This window comes from Rhinopithecus roxellana, chromosome 11 (assembly GCF_007565055.1).
Source record: "Rhinopithecus roxellana isolate Shanxi Qingling chromosome 11, ASM756505v1, whole genome shotgun sequence".
Taxonomy (NCBI): Eukaryota; Metazoa; Chordata; class Mammalia; order Primates; family Cercopithecidae; genus Rhinopithecus; species Rhinopithecus roxellana.
This window is the reverse complement of record NC_044559.1, coordinates 61,277,591-61,302,430: the sequence shown is the minus strand read 5'-3', so window position 1 is coordinate 61,302,430 and position 24,840 is coordinate 61,277,591. Positions and strand designations below refer to the sequence as shown.

The 24,840-nt window shown below is 39.9% G+C and overlaps 1 protein-coding gene across 1 annotated transcript in view; it reads left to right on the top strand.

Annotated features, from left to right (window-relative positions):
• The first annotated feature begins 699 nt into the window (after positions 1 to 699).
• Positions 700 to 24,840, top strand: part of PRKG1 (protein kinase cGMP-dependent 1) — a 1,347,543-nt gene continuing 1,323,402 nt past the window's right edge. Inside the window, exon 1 of the mRNA XM_030940495.1 lies at positions 700 to 2,488. Within this exon, the coding sequence (XP_030796355.1) occupies positions 2,223 to 2,488 (266 nt within the window). The 5' untranslated portion in view covers positions 700 to 2,222. The remainder of the gene's footprint in view (positions 2,489 to 24,840) is intronic.

Sequence of the window (24,840 nt, the reverse complement as noted above, 5' to 3'; positions counted from 1 at the left end):
TGTTGGGTTAGATCATCTTCAAAGTTCTTTCAGCTCTAATATACTATGACATGATTTTTAATAATTCAGTGTTTATTCTTCTACCAGCATGTCTTTTCTCAAGCTTTCCTTGTGGTCTAAATTAAATACTTCTTAAGCCAATGGACAAGATTTAATGTCACTAGCAATCAACATTATTTAAATTAAAACTGATCTATTCAAAAATAAGTTTTATTTTGGAAGATGGGTATGAATTTAGGGTTTTGAGGTGCATGTGTGAAATCTAAGTTTAAAGGTTTATTTTTTAATAAGCAGAAGAAACATTTGAATATCTTCATTTAAGATAGTGTAAGACTTACAAAAAAACCTTTTAAGAGTCATTTTAAAACTATTTTTTTCTGCTGTAAATAAAGTTAAAGCTATGCCTAGATTTTTGAATGTGATCAAAGGTTTTCTCTAATGTATTATTTTAAAATGTCAATTATTTTAGTCTGTGTAAAATGATAATAGCAGATTAAGTTCATAGACAGAAGCAACAGAATAGCAACTGTCAACAACACTAAGAACCCTTTCTCAAACATCAGTAGACATAGCCAGACTTTAGCATCTGGTGCAATTAAGAAATTCAGATGTGGCATAAAACATTTTTAATGTACAAAAATCAGATAAGTAGAACAGTAAATAATAAATCAATCTCCAGAATAAAATATACACTTGTTTCAGAAAAGGTAGAATAATTTTTTTGTAAGTAGCCAGTAATTACACATTGAATTTTCTTTTTTAAGAAAAATTACTATTTAGGAAAGAATCTTCTGGTATCTTAGTTGCAACTATTTTTTTCCCTTAAAAAAATTACCAATGTATTCACTATTATCGGAAGAAATACCTCTCACTGACTACCAAATCAGACTCTCAAATAGTGACTTATGTTATGTAAATGCTGTCTGTGATATATAGATATAAAAAATGAAATTGTAAGAATCCGTGAATACGCGATTATTCTACTGTGCAGAATAATCCCTTTAGCATAGGGTAGATGGTGGATGCACAGATAAGACCTAAACACAGATAATTAAAGATGCAATTTCTCCCCCAAACTGGAACTGGTAGGGTTCCAGCTTAGCACTGGTGGCCACCACTTCTGAGCCATTGAGAAAGAGATTGTGATATAATTTGGATGCTCTGTATACAAGACTGAAGGATAATAGATGAAAAAAAAAAAAAAAAAAGCCAGACACAAAACGATTACAATTAACACATGGCCTTTCTCTTTTCCATAATCATTTGGCTCATTACCGTATGTTCATCCAACTTTCCCACTAACAATTTTAGTTCACTTTCCCACCAACAATTATAGTTCACTATGTCCAGTAAGGCTTTACGCTGAAAAACCTTGGAACTGGTATTGCCCTGTCATTCTTACTAGGGTCAGAACCATGGGACTTCACAGTAACACACACACACACACACACACACACACACACACACACACACACACACACCCGCCTTCCTTTCTGAATCCATCCAGGCATCAAAAATAGAAAAGAGGCAAAAGGCAAAGACCAAGATGAATTTATGCAGGTTACTGTCTAAAGGCAGTTTAATATTTATGAAATGTCACACACATACACACACACTCACACTCTTTAGGATCCAGTTACAAGCGCTGCGTCATCCGCCAGATCACATGGTAATTGTTGCTATTTCAGGGATCAAGTGGCATAAAGCTCCCCCCCACCCCACCCCCTTCCCTTGGTACCATATAGCGTGGAAGAGTGAGTTTTGTGTGATGGAGTGGGACTAGGCTGTCTGATCCAACCCTCTGCTAGCAACTCGACTGTCGGTGGGGTGGCGCGCGCGTATTCTCACGAAGTGACTAGGAAAGGGGGGCGGGGGAGGGGGTCTCAGGGGAGGAAGGGCAGCTCTAATTGGTTTCTCAATGAAAGATAATCACCTACTCCCCAGAGAGACTGGAGATTAGCACTCTGCCTCTCCTCTCCATCGCTTTTAGACTTCTCATCCTCCCCTCCGTGCTTTTAGTCCATTCAGCAGAAGCGGATCGAAGCAGGAGGCTCCCCGCGCCGCATTAGGGGCGCACTCCGCCGCGCTCGAGTACTTAGCGCCCATTCACTCGCTCACCCGCGCCCTCCGCTCCCGGCTGCCGTCCCAGCCGCCGTCGCCGCCGCCGCCGCCGCCGCCGCCGCCGCCCGAGAAAAAGTTTCGCGGAGGGGCTCAGTGAAAAAATGAGCGAGCTAGAGGAAGACTTTGCCAAGATTCTCATGCTCAAGGAGGAGAGGATCAAAGAACTGGAGAAGCGGCTGTCAGAGAAGGAGGAGGAAATTCAGGAGCTGAAGAGGAAACTCCACAAATGCCAGTCGGTGCTTCCCGTGCCCTCGACCCACATCGGCCCCCGGACCACCCGGGCGCAGGGCATCTCGGCCGAGCCGCAGACGTACAGGTCCTTCCACGACCTCCGACAGGCATTCCGGAAGTTCACCAAGTCCGAAAGGTAGGCGCGGAGGCCGTGGGCCCGGGTGTTCGTCTCGGCCCGCGGCGCAGAGGCTGGGGGCTCTGGCCAGAGGCCGGGGGCGGGTCGGCCCAGGGCGCCCCCTGCTCGCTGCGGCGCGCAGAGTAGGGGTGGCCCGGCGGCCCGGGAATGGGAAGTGTTTATTTTTATTTCTGCCCATCACGTGCTGTGCTTGTCTCCGCCGGGCTGGGAAAGGCTAGCTCCACGGGGAGACGCGCCCCTGTGGCGTGGGGGTGGGGAGGAGGACCGCGGAAAGTTTACTCGCGCGGGCTAACTTGTGCCCTCCACACTCGGCTGCAGTCGCGCGGCTGTCCTCCGTGCGCCCCGCTGGGAGCGTCCACGCAGGGACCCAACCCTGCCCATCCAGGGGCCTGGAGAGCTTCCTAGCGGCGACCCCCCGGACTCAGGCCACTGGACATGCTCAGTGGGGCTGTCCGAGCCTCCCGGGGAGGGGCGACTGGAGGCTGGACGGGGTTGGGCTCAACTTAGGGACTGAACTTGCCCAGAACCTGAGCTCTGCTGGCGGGCGCGGGGACGGGGAGAAGCGGGACAGGGGCTCGTCTCTAGGGCAGGGATCCAGCCTGGAGCATGGGGGCGAGGCGGGGAAAGGTTTGTTCACAGGGTCACTTTCAAGGCAGCTGTGATGTCAGCAAGACATTGCAAAGAAACCCCACCTTCTGGACGTTCCTTTGCTCTGATCGTGTCTCTTCCAGAAGTGCAACACCTTAAGCTGTTCTGGGCTTGGAGTCCGCTCAGTGGCCTTGCACCTGAAGCAATTTGGGGCTGCTCGTCAACCCTGTCCCAAAGTGGATACTGCACCCTCCCTTTTTGTTTTCCCCTGAATCCCTCCCTGGAAAAGTTGGGATGAAGAGGGCGGAGGGGTGAGGGTAGGCTGTTTCTCAGGACGCCTCCGGGCTCCTTCCTTTCCTCCTCTCCGGCACTTTGAGACAGATCCTGCCAGTTCAAAGTTGTATGTCGCTCCTTTGGGGTGTGCAGAGGAGGCTGGGTGGATTTTGGCCACAAGTAGGAAGCTTTTGCACTCCACTCGTCGCCTTCACCGGAGAAGGCTGATCGATTGGCTGCAGCATTAAAGCGCCTCTGGACATTAGGGAGAGGAAGTGCAGACTCCAAAGCCCATTACTGGCTTTTAGTCCCTGGAAGTGCAGGGCCGAAAGTGCATTTCTCAGGATATTGAATATTCCATTAGGCATGCCTTCATGCCCGCCTACCTCTCTTACTCCTTCCCTCTTCTTAGATCACTTGCTGTCTGAGTTTGGGGCCCTCAGGGGACTCCTAAACTAGTCCCCCTCTCTCCGTTTAGCTCTCTCATTTTTGAGACAAGCTCTTCTGAAGAGCATATCCTCTCCACTGTCCCCATCCAGCTCAGCTCCGGGGTGCTTAGTGTCTCCCACTGGTCCACTGCACCTCTTCCGTGTCTGCCTCTGGAGTCCCTCTTGTGTATTGATTATATGGGATGGGGAGCCAGGGAGGCTGAGCTGAGGTTCAGAGTTATTAGAAGAAGACCAGGAGCTGGGAGCCAGAGCGGGTAGAAAAACAGGAATCAGACAGAAAGGACTCCTCTTAGGAATTGTGGGACCTTCTGAACAGCCATCTCAGAAGACAGCTTTCAGATTTCCTGAGTGACATTCCACTTACGAAGTGACACTGTCCACATGGCACCTTTGGGCCCATCTTGCCTTGAAAGTCCCTGTTGGATGGAACAGTGGCATTTTCCTTACTTTTCTCAGGATTGCAAACAGAGCTAATATTTGACTTTGCCCTTGCCTGGGAAGCTGCTGCTGAGTCTTGTCTCAGCCGGACTGTGCATTCCGAGTGGCTGCCCTGCCCTGCGCTCAGCAGCTGGAATCAATCTGCCCACCTCCTTAAGAAGCCACTTCATCAGCGGTCACCCGGCAGCTGCTCGCCTCCCAGGGCTGCTGGGCTAGGGCTTTATCGCATTTTTGAAATTTCAGATTTCGGTGTCTGGGCTATGCCCCTCAAACAGTAACAGCAACGCTTTTAAGCAGGGAGGAGATTTAACCAGGGTATGGAGGGGACAGGAGAAAAGCCCTCCTTCCCAGAGTCCACTCTCATTCAGGATTTGCTCTCAAAGAGGCAAGAAATCTCTAAGAATGAAAGGAGGTGTTTTGTTGTTGTTGTTTTTTTGTATGTACTGGGAGGAAATGGCTGATCTTGGGTATGCACACATCATCCTTCTTCTGCCCTTCTCTCTTCCCCTCCTTTTTCCAACATTTTCATGTTAGGGGTAGGAACATTCATCATGAGTGGATCATGCGCAGTAGCGGTCAGTGCATATTTGTGTCTATAGCAAATAGCTGGAGTACTTTTCTACTTCCTCTCTGGGCTGATTTACACTGGGCGTGAGGGTAAACTATTTCCCACTCAGCGTTTAGTTTCATACTTTTGAATGGAAGTGTGGAGTTTATTTTCAGCGAACTGACTCATTAGAGTTTAAAATTTTTTGACAGGTATAGTATATGGGGATAGTAACCATTAGAATTAGGTACTCTTCCTAGCACTTAAAGAGACAGTACGAAATTATCATTGGCTAGATACCTTATTTTGGCCAAGAAAGGAAATAATTTATTAAGGTATTTCTGGGATACAACATTTAATATGAAACAAGATACTTTTAAAATAAAAATTGTTTTAAAATGTTCAGATAAGGATTTGATGAGTAGATATTCCATCACCTCACCTGTTTTTTGTAAAAGGCTGTGCCATTCTGAAGGGCATGCTGGGGCTGAAAGAGAATGCTTTATTGCAAAGTTTGTGTTCAGTTATGATTTCTGTAGCATTCGAATGGTAACTATTAATGCTACAGGCTCATTTCAAACTTTTTCAAGACACCCAGTTTTTATACCAACAAGAACAGAAATGTAGCCTGAAAGTGCAGTCGGCCCTCTCTAACCATGGGTTCCACATCTATGGATTCAACCAACTGAGGATCAAAACTATTCAGGAAAGAAAAAAAAGAATGGTTGTGCCTGGACTAAACATGTATAGTTTTTTCTTCTAAACAATACAATATAACAGCTATTTACATAGAATTTATATTGCATTAGGTATTGTAAGTAATCTAGAGATGAGTTAAAGTATATGAAAGGATGTGTGTAGGTTTTATGCAAACACTACATCATTTTATATAAAGGACTTGAGTGTCTGTGGATTTTGGTATCCTCGGAGGTCTTGGAACCAATCCCCCATGGATACTGAAGGATGACTGTGTAGGAATTTTATTTATTGAAAAGAATGATGAAAAACTTTTGCCTATAAACACTGCTTTAATGAATGATTTCAATCTTAAAAATTTGTGTAATAGGTGACAAATATATCTTAAGCATGTATTGTAGATGAAGGAAATGGAATTCATTAACAACTGTAATCTAGTCAGTCCAATTAGTCAGATTTCTGTGTGTCCACAGAGGGTATAATGCACAATCTCCATTAAGAATGATCTAAGTATCTAAGGAATGCTTAGATGAAAATTATACTAGGAAAGGAAGATCTGAGCTCTCAGCATAAGTATCAAGTGTACAATATGATGATCATGTTTAAAAAGAACATATCCGACTTATTGCGGTACTCATTTTTAGACCCCCTAAGAAATGCCCAGTAAGGATCAAGTGATTATCTTTGAAAACTGCAAGCTGTTTTGGATGATGGTGATGATATTTTACATTTATATTTAAAATACTGTTTTTCTGCGAAAGAACTCCAAGTGTTTTACATAGATCTCTGTGAACTCTTGATTTTCTTAATGAATATACTCCACATCAAGAATTACCTATTATCCTTAATCATTTCCCTTACTCTTTTTGCATGCACCAAATTCCTTATTTTGGCTGCCTAGTTAGCCAGTGTATGCTCAGGAACTGCACACAATTTTTTAATGAGTTTAAGGAAAGACTAGAATCAATATTAACCTGTTACAGGAATAAAAATAGATGTATTCCAGATTCATTAAGTTATTCTTGTCATGAATTCCTTGATTCTTGATAATGTAAGTTGATTATTTGGAAGTGGAACTTCCTTTCACTGGGACAATGGATGCCTTGGGATGGATGCCCCAGAAAACTCATTACCTTTTGCCTCTCTGATCCAATTCACATTTGATTTCACCTTAGGACTAAATCAAGGAGTTTGACCTACTTCTTATATAAGCAAGGTCAATGAAGTGAGTAGGTCTCAGCTGAATTCTGGGTCCAGAGTCAATTATTTATTATTTGTTCACATGGAAAATACACAATGCTGTAAAATAGCAATGAAAGCCATAATAGAGATAGCTAATCTTAGCAATCTTAGCGCTGTGCTGAGCTATTTACCTGCAGTAGCTCATTGTTTTCTCACAGCAGCCCTAAAAGGCATCCCCACTTTTCAGGTGAGGAATCTGAGGTTTGAAGAAATTTAAGTCACCTGTCTAAGGTATCACTACTAGGAAACACCATAAAGTTTCAAACCTAAATCTCGAAGATTTTAGAGCCCAAGTACTCAACCACTATACTATATAAGCTTGGAATAGGACTGGTTCTAGTTTAGTAAGTGGGGAATCCTTCCAAATAGGAAATAATGAGCATTCCCTAAATTAGAATGGGAGTTAGAATTCTTAGAGCCAGTGATAGGTTAACCTCATGAAAAAGTGACCAATGAACCTTTGTATCTAGGACATGTCTATTGGATCTGCTGTGCCAGGCTGGAATTTCCTCAGCCCTGCTCTTGGGATTGCCATTTACCAGTCCTTCCTCTTCTTCCTTCCTCATCCAACTTCTCTAGCTCAGTGCTGTGTTACAGGCAGGGCAGATGAATAATACAGTTATGAAGGATGTGAAAATGACCTTGGTTGCCTCCTTTGAATACCATTTGCTATTTGTCACTTGTGTAATTCATGCTAATCCCTTCATCCCTACCTTTCCCACCATTAATGTGGATTGATTACTGCATGATAATATGCCAGTATGTTAACCTGTTACCTCTTTCTGATGAACATGGTAATGTGCTAACAGGAGCTTTTGGGAGAGGATATTTATTTAGTTTACTCAGCTGAGTAATATTTCTGACAAGATTTTAAGGGGAGGCAGGCTGAGGAAAGGAAAGGAGGATTTTTAGGCAGCACGACATGTAAACATCCCTGTATCTTGCCATATGTGATTTGAAGAGGACAGGGCTTGAGCATAAGCACTTCACACAAGCTTTCAGTCAGAGCTGTACAGGAGGTGGTAGTGTCTTGATTTTAGTGACGAGAAAACTGAGCAAATCATTGTGGAAGTGTCCTTTAAAGGATCTCAGAAATAAGACCAGAAAGAAAATTTAGGGTTTTTTTTTTTTTTTGCATCAGTACCAGAGTTGGTGAACTGATGTCTTCAACGTATCTGTTTATACTTGTTATTTAAGACACATTGATTTTGCTTTGGGGTTAGTTCAGGTTCCAGAGTCATGTGCGTTTTCCAAATGTGTTTGTAATACACCAGGAGTTCTTGTTCCATTTGAATTACCAATATATGTACAGGTTGAAAGTTTACATTTAATCATGTATTCATTGGAAATCTGACCCTCATGAAACTATTTCTAACAGACCTGAAAAAACAAAAGATGTCGTATCTTTTTCCTCTTTCCTGACTAAGGGCCTGTTTCCTAGTGCCCTCTCACCATAGAATGTAAGAGATGCTGAGAGTGCGTTAAAACCATTTCTTTTGATAAGATTTTCAGGTGATTTCATAGTTGCTCAGGGTATGAATAATTATTTGCATTTGCCGTTGAGAATCTGCTTATCAGAGTTCAGGACCTTTGTTATCTAGGTTTCTTGTAGCTCTTGGAAGTTACTGTGAGCTCTGAGATAAACCAGGGATAGCATATCCTGTTTCACAAAAATGAAAGCTCAGAAGTTTGGGAATTGTCAGAAAGGAATACTGACCTTGAGTCTAGAGTCATTGGTATGCTGTGCTGTTGGCTCCCTGAAGAGAAAAGAGGAAGTAGAAAAAATAGTTTAAGGGAAAAGAAAAATATATGTTATACTTATGTGTGTATATATGAACACATACATGTGTCAAACTGCCACCACTTTATTAAATTTACAAATGTACATTTTTTATAGTAATTATTACTGGGAAAACCCTCTAGGTTGGTCCAAATCAGTTTCCTGCAGAAAGGAAGGTTTACTTCTTAGGTTTGTTATTATAAATTAGATCACTGCATCTTATAGTTTGTAAAATGCTTGTGCTTCATGTTAGTCACATAGCCCAGTGCTTAGCCCAGAACAAAGTACTGGATTCAGTGTTTGCCACTCCTTGTTGACGTATTTCATCCTTCTTTTACCCAGTGATGGTTTTTCATCTCCTTTTCCATGCTCCTGGATCTGCCAGTGTTGTGTGTTTCTCTTTCGGGTCCTTGTGTTTCTTCTGGCTTAACATCTTTAACTCCTGTTAGATCTATTTTCTTTGTAGAAGTCATATAACAGCAAATATGGAGCAGATTTCTTACTGAAACTATTACTCTAATCTCTTAAAATCTTTCATGTTCTCAGATGTTTCAGATATTATATAATTTAAATTTTCTTTTTTTTTTTTTTTTTTTTTTTTTTTTTTGAGACGGAGTCTCGCTCTGTCGCCCAGGCTGGAGTGCAGTGGCCGGATCTCAGCTCACTACAAGCTCCGCCTCCTGGGTTCATGCCATTCTCCTGCCTCAGCCTCCCGAGTAGCTGGGACTACAGGCGCCCGCCATCTCGCCCGGCTAATTTTTTGTATTTTTTTAGTAGAGACGGGGTTTCACCGTGTTAGCCAGGATGGTCTCGATCTCCTGACCTCGTGATCCGCCCGTCTCGGCCTCCCAAAGTGCTGGGATTACAGGCTTGAGCCACCGCGCCCGGCCATAATTTAAATTTTCTAAGGTTTCAGAAATAATTATTAATCGTTCATGTTGAAAATACATGCTATAGGCTGGGCATGGTGGCTCACGCCTGTAATCCTGGCACTTTGGGAGGCGAAGGCGGGCAGATCACATTAGGTCAGGAGTTTGAGACCAGCCTGGCCAAACTGGTGAAACCCCGTCTCTACTAAAAATATAAAGATTAGCCAGGCGTGGTGGCACATGCCTGTAGTCCCAGCTGCTTGGGAGACTGAGGCAGGAGAATCGCTTGAACCCGGGAGGCAGAGGTTGCAGTGAGCAGAGATCGTGCCCCTGCACTCCAACCTAGACAACAAAATGACAGAGTGAGACTCCATCTCAAAATACAAAACAAAACGACAGCAACAAACCAATGCTTTAAAATATTTGCACACTGCAAAATGGATATATCCAGAAAATGTATATATTTTAAATAGATTTGTTTTATTATAGAATGACTGGTAGTAGAAACTAATCCCCTGTTTTATTTATTGTTGTTCTTAAACAACAGAATTTGTTTTTAAAATGCTTAACTTTCTCTGTGCTACTCACTAGACATTACTGATGGATCACCAACTTTGGGGTATAGTATGTTGATTTTATTTTAAACATTTTAAAATTGTTTCTTACATATTGATATGATAGGAACTCATACTACTTTAGACAATTATATAGTTTTAAATTCAATCAATATTAAGTTTATATTGACTCAAAAGTTTAAAAATACTGCTTGTAATTTTTTCCTGTCCAATGTACTAGCCTCATCTTCAACCTTTTTCTAGTGCATATTGATTTTATATGTTCTTGGAAATTAGTCCTAAGCAGTTAATTTGTTATTCTAGGATTTGATTTGGATTGATTTTGTTATGTATTTGATCCCATTGATAGCACTTTCATGTGCAAGATGATAACATGACTGTGCTGATTTCATCTGAGTGTTTATTTATTAAGGCAAATCCAGGAAGATGTCTACTGTAATCAGCTTGTTAGCATTTAGTTTGACTGTTTTATTTGTAATAGGTATTTTGCAACTACACTTCTTCAATTATCCTCTTGGACTTTTTCCTAATTCAGACTGTCCTTCCTTTTTAGTCCAATTTAGAGAGTACTTTAAAATGTGTTTTAAATTCTCAGATGTGTCTTTATTTGAGCACTCTGACCTCAAACACTGGAAAAGTACTGGCAAAAACCTTATAGGGTTCTAAAAATAATTGTATATTTGCCTCTTACAAATATTTGTGGGTCTGTTTATTCAACTATATGGTACTGTTATTGTCTAACAAGCAAATCTATAAGCCTTTGGGTAAATGTTAATATTTTTCTTGATGCTTCTTATTATCTTAGTGCAGATAATGCTAATTTCATGTGTCACGTGGTCACCAAGGGCCTTGGCTACATATGCTAAAAATTTTCCAAATAGAAAATTCTTTTGTATCTCAGGTTGTAAACCCTTGGGTAGAAACCAGGTCTGTTTACAGTAAAAATTCCAGCCAAGTAAAACCCTCAGCTTGCCATACATTTCTCTTCCTACATGCTACTTTTCAGAGAAGAGGTAAGAGCAGCACTATCTAGAGTTTATTAAAAACAAATTTTAAAAACCCTGAAGCCTTCCTAAGAATAAAACCAGTTCATACTCAATTTAGTCTCCTCTCAGAGAAAAGTATCACTCCAAAATACTCAATCCAATATCCTATGCTTTGCTCTGGCAGGTTTTAACTGTGGTGCCATGACAATGGTGTGTATTTGATTAGTTGTAAGGTAGAAACGAGTAAATAATGGCTTAAAAATCAAAATTCATGAATAATTTGTTTCCTCAAAAATAAGATTGCACGCACTCACAGGCACCTCCCGAGGGATAGCCATTTTCTTGCATTCCAGTTGGCTTTCTTGACTGGGAAGATTACAAATATATGGCAGGAAATTGCACATAATCCACAGACAGTCTTGTCTTTTCACAAGAGTATGTTGCATATGGGAATGTCATCTATCTTGTGAATCACTGCAGAAAAAAATGTTTGAGAGCCTCTGATCTGAGCTGTGGTTCTAAAAATCAGAATCTTGACTCTGTGTCACTTGACGCTACTTATTTATAAGTAAATGTTGTAAGATTCACAGATTCTACTTAGCCAGCACCTATATTTCATAACAATGATTCCCAAAGTGTGATGTTTATGTAATTGGTGGCACCAGGGATGCTTCTATGTGGTAGACAAGTGAATTTATTTTATAGTTATAGACATTTTAAACGTGTTGTGAGAAAACATATAACAATCACATCAAATCCATGCTGTGTAGCTATGTTGTTGAGAGTGAGGCTAAGTATTAAGAGTTCATAGACTTTTTTTTTTTTTTTTTTTTTTTAAGAATGAGGTGTAAAAATACAGATTGTGCATAATGTCAATATGGGTACACAAGAAAGGTTTGGAAAAGATGGTTTTAAAGTCATTTTCAACAAGGAATGAAATGGATTGTTTTCCTGTTTGTGTTTTTGCTTCCCACTGCCCTGTTTGAAGAATTCTGGCCTAATTCTCTCTGTATCTGTGTTTGAATGACTCCTTGCATGCTGTTTGTCAACTCCTTCATGGGAATTGCAGTGGGGACGTAGAGTTAGATGGAGATGGTGGTTTTCATAAAGTATACTCTTGCTTTGAGGATAAGTCATTCTGGTTAAAAATTGCTCACGTTAATACATCATCAGAAAAACATTTGATTCTCATCCTTCTTCAGATTTATAAACTCTCTTGCCATGAGTCAGTGAGGTCCATAGCTGAACAGGCCAGCATAGAAATAATAAAGGATGCTGGGGCACCCACTTCCATCCATCCTAGGTTCCCTGGGGAGCTCTCACTTCCTGTACTGTCTCCGCAGTGAGGCCTCTCGTTTCCTCCTGCAGTCTCCTTCTTGATTCCTGACAGTAGATGCCTGTGGCTGTGAAGGGCCATTCCATCATGTGGCATTTTATAGCAGAAATACATGATGCTTTCCCTCACCCCTTTCTTTGTAAATAAACAATTTGGAAAAAGTTTGGAAGGGAAAATTTTTTGATCGGATACACATTTATTTTCCCTTAATCTGTTCCCTTTCCTTGTAGAAAAATATTAGATTATTCCAAATTATAACTGTGAGTTTTTAAAAAAAATTATGTTGTTAAAAGGAATGGTTTTGTTGTTAAATGAGAAAAATGCAAGGAGAAAAGAAGTATATTACAAACAGGATGAGGAATTTGCAAACATCCACTTTTCTCCCTAGAGCATAGTTCAGGTCATCTCCCCAGTGGCTTAAGAAAGGGAATCCTTAAGGTTTGGATAGAAGTACCCTCCTAAAGGTGGGAAAAACAACAAAAAAGAGGGGCTATGGTGGGGAGAAGATAGAGGGGGAGACATAGAGGATTTCAACAATTACCACAAGATGGCAGCAGAAGTATAATATTTAACAATTGTGGGCTCCACTAGTAGTTTGAAATGGCTCTTAGTTGAATTTTAAAATATATTGTCAAATATATAACTTTCTTAATATCAGGATTTATATGTTTGAAAAGTGTATCATCAAATACATATGGTCTTACATTTTTTCCAGTTAGTAGTGGTTTTGGGGAATGTATTTTAAAAGCTAAAGTTAAATTTTCTTCTCAGTGTTTGTCTTAAAGAATAGAGAAACAAAGAGTACAGTTTGCATGGAGAGTACTTTGAACATTGATAATAGACTGAGGGAAATTCCTAAAACCCCTATGAGGAAACCTCTGGACTCACACTTGGCTGAGAGAAGAAAACAGAGAAATAATGGGAAATTAATAATAGTAAAAAAAAAAAATGTATGTGTGAGGAGACTAAAGGAATGGCTTCCTATTCACTCCCTTCTACCCCCATAACACATTAAAAGAAAACTATTATAGGAAAAAATTAGATCAGTTATTAGATGAAACTTATAATAGGCTGCTTGATTTCCTTGATAATTCTGTGATTCTAGAATGTAACTAATTAAATCTTAATGTGGCTTATTGTAATCTGAGATTCCCATTACAGAAATATTTTAATAATCAAGTTAATATGATTATTTACATGTATCTAAATATTTTTAAAAGAATAGCCCAGTGTTTTATGAGATACTCTGAATATAAACTGCCTCTCAAAAATTTTAGGGTAAAGAGTAGTCTGGCTTATACCACACAGGGTTACATTGTGGGTTGGATCTAATGGGCTATACATTTTTAGATCAATATTCCCTCAGAAAGTGCCATTCAGCCTTCCTGTAAAAAGCTATTTCATTCAGTCTGTGACCCCTCTCATGTGAAACCCCCCAGGGGCCTGGATGTGAAGCAGTCTTGCTGCTGGCATCATTTGTGATTTAGCGCTGAAGAGAAATGTACTTATTTTGGTCTGTCCTAGCAAGCAAGGGTCAGTGGTGAAAGGAAGTTGTATTCTGGGTCAAAACAAGTCAGTTTTGGATTAATGCTATTCCTTGACCTCTTTAACTGGTCTTTTTGCTCAGATACTGTGTTAGATCATACTTAGATAAATAGGCAAGAAGGGAACTAGAGAATTTGGAACAGTTCACATTTTCATGCCTTTTTTGACAATAAGATGCTTCTATAAAAAGTGTTTTGAAATTCTGTGATATATTTATTTGAGGTTATCAATATATAGAAATGCTCTCCAGGACAGTAGTCAATATTTTTCCTAGATTAGAAAAAAACAAAAAAACAAAAAAAACAAAAACAACGTTACACTATCTATGACTGCCAGAGAGTACCAAGGGTAGATTGAATGTTGGGTGTGCTTTCTGGAGTGTGCAGGGCCAAAAAAGAAAACTTAGCCTCCATTAGACATGGTGAAGCAAGCAATAAATAGTAATATCTTTTATTTTCTCTGATCTTTCTAGTCTGTTATCTAGGCCAAGACAAATTCCCGAAGTATAGCAGCAGGGTTTGAAACATGTTACATTGAAATTCCCCGGTTACCCAGCCTCACCATCTGACTCCAGGGCATCATGAGAGCTGTCCACACAAGAGGAGACAGGCTGTGAGCTCTCTGGGCTTCTTGATATTAGAGCAATTAGAAAAAGAAGAAAAAGTTTCTGTTTTGTGGTCCCAAATCCCCATTCACTATGTTAAAAGTCTGAACATGCTTTAATGATACTTATGAGCATACACTGTATCTCAGACTTGCTGACTTTAATCTCTTCGTAGCCTATGTCTGCTTCCTTGATTGTTTTAGTTGCAAAAACAATGTGTACTGGTTGTCAGATAATAAAGACATATACATTTTATTTTCTCCTCCCAATCTTTTTTACTTGACCTCCAGCAGATACCCAATGTTAAACTTTCTGTATGTTTCCGTAAATCTTTATATGTAGAGAGAGAACTCACCTGCCCATTTGGAGGGTTTTATTTTTTCACCTGAAATAAAATAATTCCATAACACTCTCCAGTAACCTGCTGTTTTTGCTTAATAATAGTACCTGGGCTTCTTTCCAGATCAGTTCGTATTGGTCTTTCTAATAGCTATGGAATAGTAATTCCATAGTATTCATGTACCTCAGCTTATTGATACTGACATTTTGGTTTGTTTTTGCAAGCATTCAGTGCTGCAATTGATATTATTGTACACATTTTCTCATATGTTATTTATGTATTTATTTTTGTATTTATTTATTTATAGGATGAATTCCAAACAGTGAGAGTCCTAGGTCAAAAAACTATTAATATTTGACTTTTTTAGTTTATGTGATTATACATACACTTTCTGTATGAGATAAATGATCTATAAACTTTTCTATTAAAAAATATATACTGACCAGGCACGGTGGCTCACACCTGCAATCCCAGCACTTTGGGAGGCCAAGGTGGGCGGATCATCTGAGGCTGGGAGTTCGAGTCCAGCTTCACCAACATGGCGAAACCCCATCTCTACTAAAAATACGAAGTTATCTGGACTGTGGTAATCCCAGCTATTGGGGAGGCTGAGGCAGGAGAATCACTTGAATCTGGGAGGTGGAGGTTGCGGTGAGCCGAGATTGTGCCATTGCACTCCAGCCTGGGCAACAAGAGAGACACGCCATCTCAAAAAACAAACAAACAAAAACAAAACAAAACAAAACAAACTGTAGGTTGACGGCATAAGCAAAATTAATATTCTACATTAAAGACAGACAGAATAAAAAAATCAAACTTACAAACTTAGAAACATGTGGAAGGTTCTTTTTTTTATACTTGAGTTGCATTTATGAGAATGTTCTTTTCGGAATGATGTTTACACGCCCTTTTACTTTTCAGATTTATAAAATCCATGTTGTGCATTTGGTTTGAGGTTTGTGTGTGTGTGCCTGTGTGTGTGTTTAGGCTGAAAAAAAAAATTAACTGCTACAGTGTAATTTGGAAAATAAGGATAAAACTGTATTGCTCTTAAAGAAAATAACTACAAGTCCTTCTTTAAGAATCACAATGATTTGTTTTTCTTTTCATCAAAATAAATTTTTGATATTCTAGCTCCCACTTGGGAAAATAACAAATTCCAAGTCTCTCAGCTACTTTTTTTTCAAAAGGCTAGTGGGGAGATTTGGACATATATGGTATTGGAAACACTCAGTGGAGATTTCCTTTTATAGGACTGGCAACCTCGGTAGATATTTCATTTCGTTAATTTTTTCTTGGTCATTGTAATGATATTGGACTAGATTTACTGAACGATATCTTTGCAAACATGTATTTGGATCAGAATTGAATCATATTAAGGGTACTCAATCATGTGATTGGAGCCAAAAAGTGAAATCATTTTGGAGGAGTAGGAAGGATTACCTTAGAAATTTCAGTCTACTCTTGTGCAGGAGTAACAGGGTAGGCTGTGATAAAAAAAAAAGAAAAGATCCTGGGAGTCACAGATTTGATGTTGAATTCTGGTTCCTCCTTGACATGCTGGCTGTGTGATTCTAGACACATCACTTTGTCTTTCTGAACTTTAGTTTCCACATATATTAAATGGGGACAACGATAGTTTAAATGAAACCCTGCTATGAATTGCCCGTAAAGCAGGAATCGTGAGTGGACCAGCTATTTCAGGCTGAGGGAAAGACACTGCAAGTGCTGGAGGAGCTGTGCAGAGTGCTAGAATGTCTGAGTGGCCAGGGATTATTGACAGTTGTACATATTTTTCCAGGTTGGGTGCCTTATTTTGCAAAAGCCTTTCTCTCCCCTCCTCTCATTGTCTATTCATTGTTGAGTCCCCAGAAATAATGAGGGCACACCTTTTCAATATCTGGTGGAATTGCAGATGTATAGATATGGGTGAGGGACTCTGTAGATACTCCAACAATGCAGTTGACCTCAGTTTCAAACTCTGAAGGCTAGAAGGGGAAGTGTGCTTCCACTGAACTTTCTCTATATGTGCCCATCTCCCTAAGTCTACGTTAAGCCTTTGTTGTAGCCCCGGTGCCTGTTTGCAGTTTAGAGACTGGTTTTACTGTATTTGAGCTTTTTCGTGTAGACAAATACTATTTCAGATTTTATTTCTCCCAAGACAAGTTGGATCTATCAGTCAATCAGCTAATATGTGGGAAGACATATGAACTATTTTGGAGATCCAAAGACACTTTGTGTCCTTACTAACCCGACGCTATCATGCAAAAATACGCACAAAGCCACAGCCTCTTCAATTATTAAAAACCTCTCAAGGTTGTTGAGAGGATTAAATGAGCTCATGCATGTAACAGATTTAGTTTATTGCCTTATAGAATGTAGTCATTCAATAAATGTTAGTACTCATTGTTATTTATTGATTCTGACTTCATTCACCTAATACATAAAATAACTTTTAACCCTATGATAGGAATGGGCCCATACGTATTCTTCCCATACTTCTAACTCTATACTTGGATATCATTTTGCTCATTGAAATAGCTCTGACCCTATTTTAGGAGTCATTTCCTGAATCACAGATGGTACTCTGACATAGGTCATATTTAAGACTTATTTTCCCTTCTTTCTTTTCCATCCATGGTATAGTCTCAGTTTTCTTTCCATGCATTTCATGCCCCCTCCCCATCAGTCCATCATAATATAAACTTAAGGCTCTAGAAGGAAATATTAGAAACTTCTGTATAGTGATATATTTAGCTGTGCTAGGACCACCTCTGCAGCTATCTACTCTCTGAGCTGAATAAACCAAGGGCTTCTCAAACTCTAGTTTACGTATGAATCACCTGGGGAATTTCCTTCCATGCAGGTTCTGATTCAGTAGGTCTAGGGAAGGGCCTGAGATTCCTTCCTTCCTTCCTTCCTTCTTTCCTTCCTCCTTTCCTTTCCTTTCCTTTTTCCTTTCCTTTTTCCTTTCCTTTTTCCTTTCCTTTTTCCTTTCCTTCCTTTTTCCTTTCCTTTTTCCTTTCCTTTCCTTTCTTTCTTGATGGAAATCTTGCTCTGTCACCCAGGCTAGAGTGCAGTGGCACGATCTCAGCTCACTAAACCTCTGCCACCTGGGTTCAAGCGATTCTCCTTCTTCAGCCTCTGAAGTAGCTGGGACTACATGCACCCGCCACCACACTCGGCTAATTTTTGTATTTTTGATAGGAGATGAGGGTTAACCATCTTGGCCAGGCTGATCTTGAACTCCTGACCTCGTGATCCACCCACTTTGGCCTCCCAAAGTGCTGGGATTACAGGCCTGAGCCACTGTGTCCAGCCAGGCCTGAGATTCTTAATTTGTAGTTATCTGTCAGGTGTTGCTGATGCTGCTGGTCTCCTGAAGACCATTAAATAGCAAGGGATTAATTGATTCTCTCCAGTTCCTTCCTCCTTTCCTTTTACCATCCAAGTTAAGTTTTCTACACAAATAAAGTGCAGTCAGACACAATAATGCAAACTAAGGTATTAATGATACATTAACAGGGATTACATTATAAGATGAACTCATTACCTAGGAAAACCTACAGGAAACCTTCTGGTATTCTTGTCCCGTCTAGGCCGTAAGCACACACAGCTGTTGAATATAAAGGCTAAGAGCAAGGGCAGTGGAATCAGATGAGCTTGAGTTTCAAGTTTCTGATATCTTAGTCATATTGCTTAACATCTTTGACCTTCAATTTCCCCCTGTAAATGGGAATAAGAAGGCCCACCTGAAACTAATATTATGCAAAACACCTATTGTAAACATGCCCTAAACAATAGCTATTGCTTCTATAGTTTTAATATTAACGTTTTGGAGACAAAGTCAAATTTAAAATGTGATTCAGAAGGAATTTTAGTTGAGATATAATGGGAAAGTAGGAAATACTAATTCAGCATTGTTAAGAGCTTACTTTGTGCAAGGTACTTGATTGACATGAATTAATTTGCTCTTCTCAACAATCCCATGGTGGTTTCATGGTACTTCCAGGCAGGAATTATTCCATGTGTTCTGTATAGAAGAGGAGACTCAGTCCAAACACATCAAGTGACTCATCCCAAGGGTTGCTGGTCCAAGACTGTCTGGCTCTAGGGCTCTGACACTATACAACATGATAATCAAGAGCAGGAACACAGGGGAAAATTGGAGGAAATTGGGCTTTGTGAAGACCTTCAGATCATTCATATGCCTAGTGCTTCTCAAACTGTAGTACATATAAACATCTCTTGGGTTCCATTTGTTACAATGAAGACTCCTAGGCCCATCTCCAAAGATTCTGACTTAATAGGCTTGGGGAATTTGGGACCAGGAAATTTGCTATAACTCCTTGAGAAGCAGCTTTGTAGGTATATACTGCAAGAAGGGTGACTATATGCATTCATTTCTTAGTTCTCCTGGAACACATTGCCACAAACTGGGTGGCTTCAAACAACAGAAATTTATTTACTCCCAGCTTTGTAGACTAGAAATTCAATTTCAAGGTGTCAGCAGAGCCATGCTCTTTCTGAAAACCCTAGGGGAGGAGTTTCCCTTGCCTCTTCCTAGCCTCTGGTGGTTGCTGTGCAACCTTTACCATTCCATGACTTGGACTTGCATTCCAATCTTTGCCTTCATTTCCACATGGTTGTCTTTCCTCTATGAGTATGTGTATCTAAATTCCCCTCTTGTAAGAATACCAGTCATTCAACTGGGGGCCCATCCTAATCCAATATGATGTCATCTTGATTACATCTGTAAAGATGCTATGTCCAAATAATGTCACAGTTGTACCATACACCTGTATTTATTTTCCTTCAACCCCAAGATATGGAGCTGTGACTTCTGAAGTCTGCTGAGCCCATGGAAATAAAAGATTTTGGATGAGATGAGGAGAGTAAAGGACACATCTAGGTATCTATAATACAAGGTTTTGTGGAGGCTTTTTCACCTGCCATTCCCATCTGCCCTCCCTCCTTCTCCCCTTTTCTTATTTTTCAAAGGATATGGTGTTGATTGATTGTCCTTTGGTTCAGATGAAAGTATTAGTCTCTGGTGGCTCTGTGAAATGTCACACATCTGTGATGGTTTATGGTTCTCTTGTTTTCATGGTATGAGTTTTATAAGGATTTATAGAGAAACAAAATTGGGCTTAAAATGTGAGACAACTAGTGACTTTCACTTCTGTAGACTGTAGTTTTCTTACCTGTAATTTTAGAAGGAAAAAAAAACCTTTTATGCTATAATTTCAACGCCTTAATTCCCTCTAATTTTGGTAACTTGTTTCTTTAGGGTTACAAAGAACAAATGGAATAAACCACAAATAGATATATTAGGATAAAGATAGATTTTCTTTGGTGTGTTTATCTAACTAATTTAGAAAAGCTTTAAGTGCCAATTAAATTATATATTTTAAAACACGGTTATATTTCGGAATAAATATTTTTAAGTTAACATTATTTTATGCATTTAAAAGTACAATTTAAATAGCTCTCCCACCTTCACCTCAATCTAAGGTGTACACACATGCTTTTAGCCTTACTAGAGGGTTTTTGTTAATGTAGCCTATAATAGAAATGGAGGATTTCTGTTATGGTATTTCTATTTTACTATTATACCACTGAAAATTTAAGCTTTTTCTTAAGAATTTAAGAAAAGTTTAAGAGACAGCATGAGCTAGTTGAATAGTCTTATTAGTGAATTAGTTTTATATAAAATAAATTATATAATGAAGGACAGTCCAGTTATCATCTGAAAATATAATTTGGAAATTTATGATAATATATTTCTTTCTGAGTCTATTTAATTCTGAAACACTCCCATACAAGGTAGTTCAAAGAATCCAGATTTCTGGGAATGGTTTTGGACTTCTTGAAGATATAAAATATTTGACAATGCATCGTTCAATATGGAAACATACTTTTTGGAAAGAAAATCTGCCAGAACATTCATCCTACCCAGAGAGAAGTATCATTCTCCATTCACTTCAAAATTATATCTTCTTTGCCTTGATTCTTGTCTGCCTGCTATCAGAGATTTTGGAAAGTTTCTCTTCTCTTTGTTGTAAAAGATCTCAGGTGTAATTCAAATGGTTATTTCATTTTATAAAAACTTTACTGGAAATGTTCAAGTGCCTTCAGTAGTGGGAGGAAGGGTCAGGAGAGGATGGTTCCATTGGGAAGCGTGATTGGCCCCTGATTTGTGGGAGTTTTCCAGGGCCATCGTTTGTGTGATGTTACGTTAAGAATGTAGGTTGAAGGGTAGGTGTGGAATTCCAAGGAGCACATGCAGAAAAGTGAATTCTACTACACAACGTAAATCATATGCTCTGTATTAAGCATCTTTGCCAATTATTTGGGTAAGGCCATTAATGGCATCTCACTCAGACTCGCACAGGGTAAGATGCTGTGAGGATTGCTTGTTATGTTGGGAAACAGAATCAAGATCCCAAAGATTATGATGGGCAAGAGTAGTGATTTATAACCCTATTACAGACAATGCTTTCCTTTTCATACCAAATATTTCCTAATGCTCCCTCACTATGCTGAAATGAAACTCATCAATAATATAACCCATCTGCACACATAATTGTGTGTATCTATGCATGTATATATAGTATCCTAACTATAATATAAAGAAAAGATAGGGGAACATGTATAATGAAATAATACGTGCTTTAGGAAGGGCTTGAACTGTCCAAGTTGGAGACAATTGCTGGAAAAGGGCTATACACTAAGTTGAACTGAAGATGTGAAGTGCTTGTTTCCTCATCCTGAAATCATTTGATGTAACAACTGAAAACAAATACTGGTACTGATATGTTTTACAGGTTACTCTGGTGCCACTGGTGGTGTTTGTATTAAGTGACCCAGTTTTTCAAAGTGATGAACAACTCTCTGTAAATTTTTTAACAAAATAAAATACCTTCTTTCCTTAATTTACATTTTTGTTGAATTTCCAGCAAACTTAATGTAATTTATAGCCACGCAAAAATAAATACTTGGTTTACATGTAAGACAGATTTGATTCTAGGCTTAGAAATATGTACAGATTTTTCTCCTGTCTGAATGGCTGGTGGGAGATTTGAAGGCACATGGGTTGAAGGATAATTACTCAAATTGTGGGATTCTCCTGTGGATCCTAGGACATCGTAACTTTTTAAAAAGCACCAATAAATTTCCAAAGTTACCACAAGGGGGCAGTACCACCCCCCACTGAGAATTGCTGGGCAAATGGTGTTTCTCAGCCTTGCAACTATGGATATTTTGGATTTTGGATCAGAGAATTATTTGTTTTGTGTGTGGGGGCGGGGAGGGGTCGGCGTTGAGGGGAGAGAGTGCTGTCCCGTGTATTTTAGGATGTTCAGCAGCATCTTGGACTCTACCCACCAGTAACACCAGTAATACTCTACCCACCAGTAACAGCCCTCTCGACCACCAGTTAGGGAAACCAGAATGTCTGCAGACACCACCTCTTGTCCCATGGTGGGTAAATTCACCCACAACTGAAACTACCAAACAGAATAAAAAATGTTTAATGAAGAATTAATGGAAAAATTTTCCCTAGAAACCTTGAAACGTCATGATTAGAAGTAGCCTCATAGAAGCAGTTTTGAAAAGATTTAGGATTTGTCTGTAAGCAGTTTATGAATTAATCAGGAGAAATGACTGTGAAAAATTATTTAATGATTGATTTATATACATAAACATATCAACATTTAAATGCCTACATTTATTTTATTTGGTTTAACTCCTGTTTTATTCAATGAAGGATCTGTAGTCACTTAATCAAAAGTATAGAATCACTAATGGAAAATGTGCCATTCTTTTTTTTTTTTTTTTTTTTTTTTTTTTTTTGAGGCAGAGTCTTGCTCTGTCACCCAGGCTGGAGTGCAGTGGCCGGATCTCAGCTCACTGCAAGCTCCGCCTCCCGGGTTCCCGCCATTCTCCTGCCTCAGCCTCCCAAGTAGCTGGGACTACAGGCGCCTGCCACCTCGCCCGGCTAGTTTTCTGTATTTTTAGTAGAGACGGGGTTTCACTGTGATCACCAGGATGGTCTCGATCTCCTGACCTTGTGATCCGCCCGTCTCGGCCTCCCAAAGTGCTGGGATTACAGGCTTGAGCCACCGCGCCCGGCCGAAAATGTGCCATTCTTGCCTTACTCTGGGTTTAGTCGTGGATACTTTAACAGGGACAGTTATTTGTATATTTGAGGAAAGGTATTTCATGGCTATCAGTCTATTCTCATGCTGCTGATAAAGACGTACCGGAGACTGGGTAACATAAAGAAAAAGAGGTTTGATGGACTCACAGTTCCATGTGGCTGAGGAACCGTCACAATTGTGGTGGAAGGTGAAAGGCACGTCTTCCATGGTGGCAGGCAAGAAGAGAACTTGGGCAGGGGAACTCCCCTTTATAAAACCATCAGATCTCATGAAACTTATTCCCTCTCATAAGAACAGCATGGGAAAGACCCAACCCCATGATTCAATTACCTCCCATGACATGTGAGAATTGTGGGAGCTACAATTTAAGATGAGATTGGGGTGGGAAGCAGGCAAACCATATTGCATGGATTCTGCATAGTGTCAGGCGATAGAAGGAAGACATGGTTGCAAGTGAAAGAGTGGTGTTTCCAGCTCAGAGTAAGGAGGATCTTTCTAGCAGAGCTTCCTGGTGGTTCTGGACTGAGCTGCTTTGGGAGGAACAATAAGTAGTGAATATTCAAGGAGAGAGTTGTTGACAGCTGGCCTTGAGAAAGTAAAATCTTAACGTCTTAAGGTTGGAGATAATTCTAAGAGTGATATATATGTTTTTATCCATTCAGTACTTCTATCCCCTGTACAAGCATCATATTAAGTAGTCATTACCTCTGTAATTAAAGAGTTCCATACCAGACTACCTCCCTTCCAAGACCATCCATTCCAACCACCCATGTGCATACAATCAGTGAGTGGCTGAGAAGTTACCACTAATATTCAGAATTCAGGCACACATTTTAAAACATATTTAAAAGACCATTCATTCATTCATTCATTCAGCAACTATTTATTCAGTGCTTACTTTGTGCCAGTCATCATTCTAGGTGCTGAGGGCACAATAATGCAAGTCATTGGACCCCTGGTCTAGTAATAAAGACAAACAAATGAGAGAACAAATAAAAAGACAAAAATTTCAAATTGTGATGAATTCTAACAAAGCAGTAAATAAAGGTGCAATGGCTAGAAAATAAAAGGGAGAGGGAATAGTCTATTTAAATGGTATGGTTGGAGATAAACTCTCTTCTCGGGTGGCATTTAAACTGAGACCTGAAAGATGAGAAATAGTTTATTCTAACAGTGGGAAAGCACTTTAGACAGAAGGAAGAACATGTGGAAAGGATGTGCATGGGCAAAGACATTGGCATGCTTGAGGCCCAGAAAGAAAGTCATGTAGCTGGAATACTGCAGTGGGTGGCAGGAATGGTGGCATGCAGCGAGTTTCCAGAAATATAGAAGGTCCAGCTCATCCAGAGGTAGTAAAGCTTAAAGGTTAAGAACATGGACCAAGGAACAAGAGAAACTGCATTCAAATTATATTACTTTTTACACTTATTTTTTCATCTGCAAAATGGATTATGAAAAATATATCCCTCATAGAGTAATTGTGAGAATTAAATGAGATTATACGGAAAGTGCTTAGAACAGTGCTTGCAGTTATGGATGTTGGATGTTATCACTGCTGCTGCTGCTACTATTACTACCACTGCTAGCCTTGCAGACTATGTTAAGAAGAAGGCAAAGCCATTGAAGGGCTTTTCAGTTTAGACCATTTAGTAACACTTACTTTTTTGAGACGGAGTCTCGCTCTGTCGCCCAGGCTGGAGTGCAGTGGCTGGACTGCACTCACCACGGTCCAGCGAAGTGGCTCACCACAACCTTCGCCTCCCGGGTTCAAGTGATTCCCCTGCCTCAGCTTCCTGAGTAGCTGGGACTACAGGTGCGTGCCACCACGCCTGGCTAATATTTTGTATTTTTAGTAGAGACGGGGTTTCACCGTGTTAGCCAGGATGATCTCGATCTCCTGACCTCGTGATCCACCCACCTCG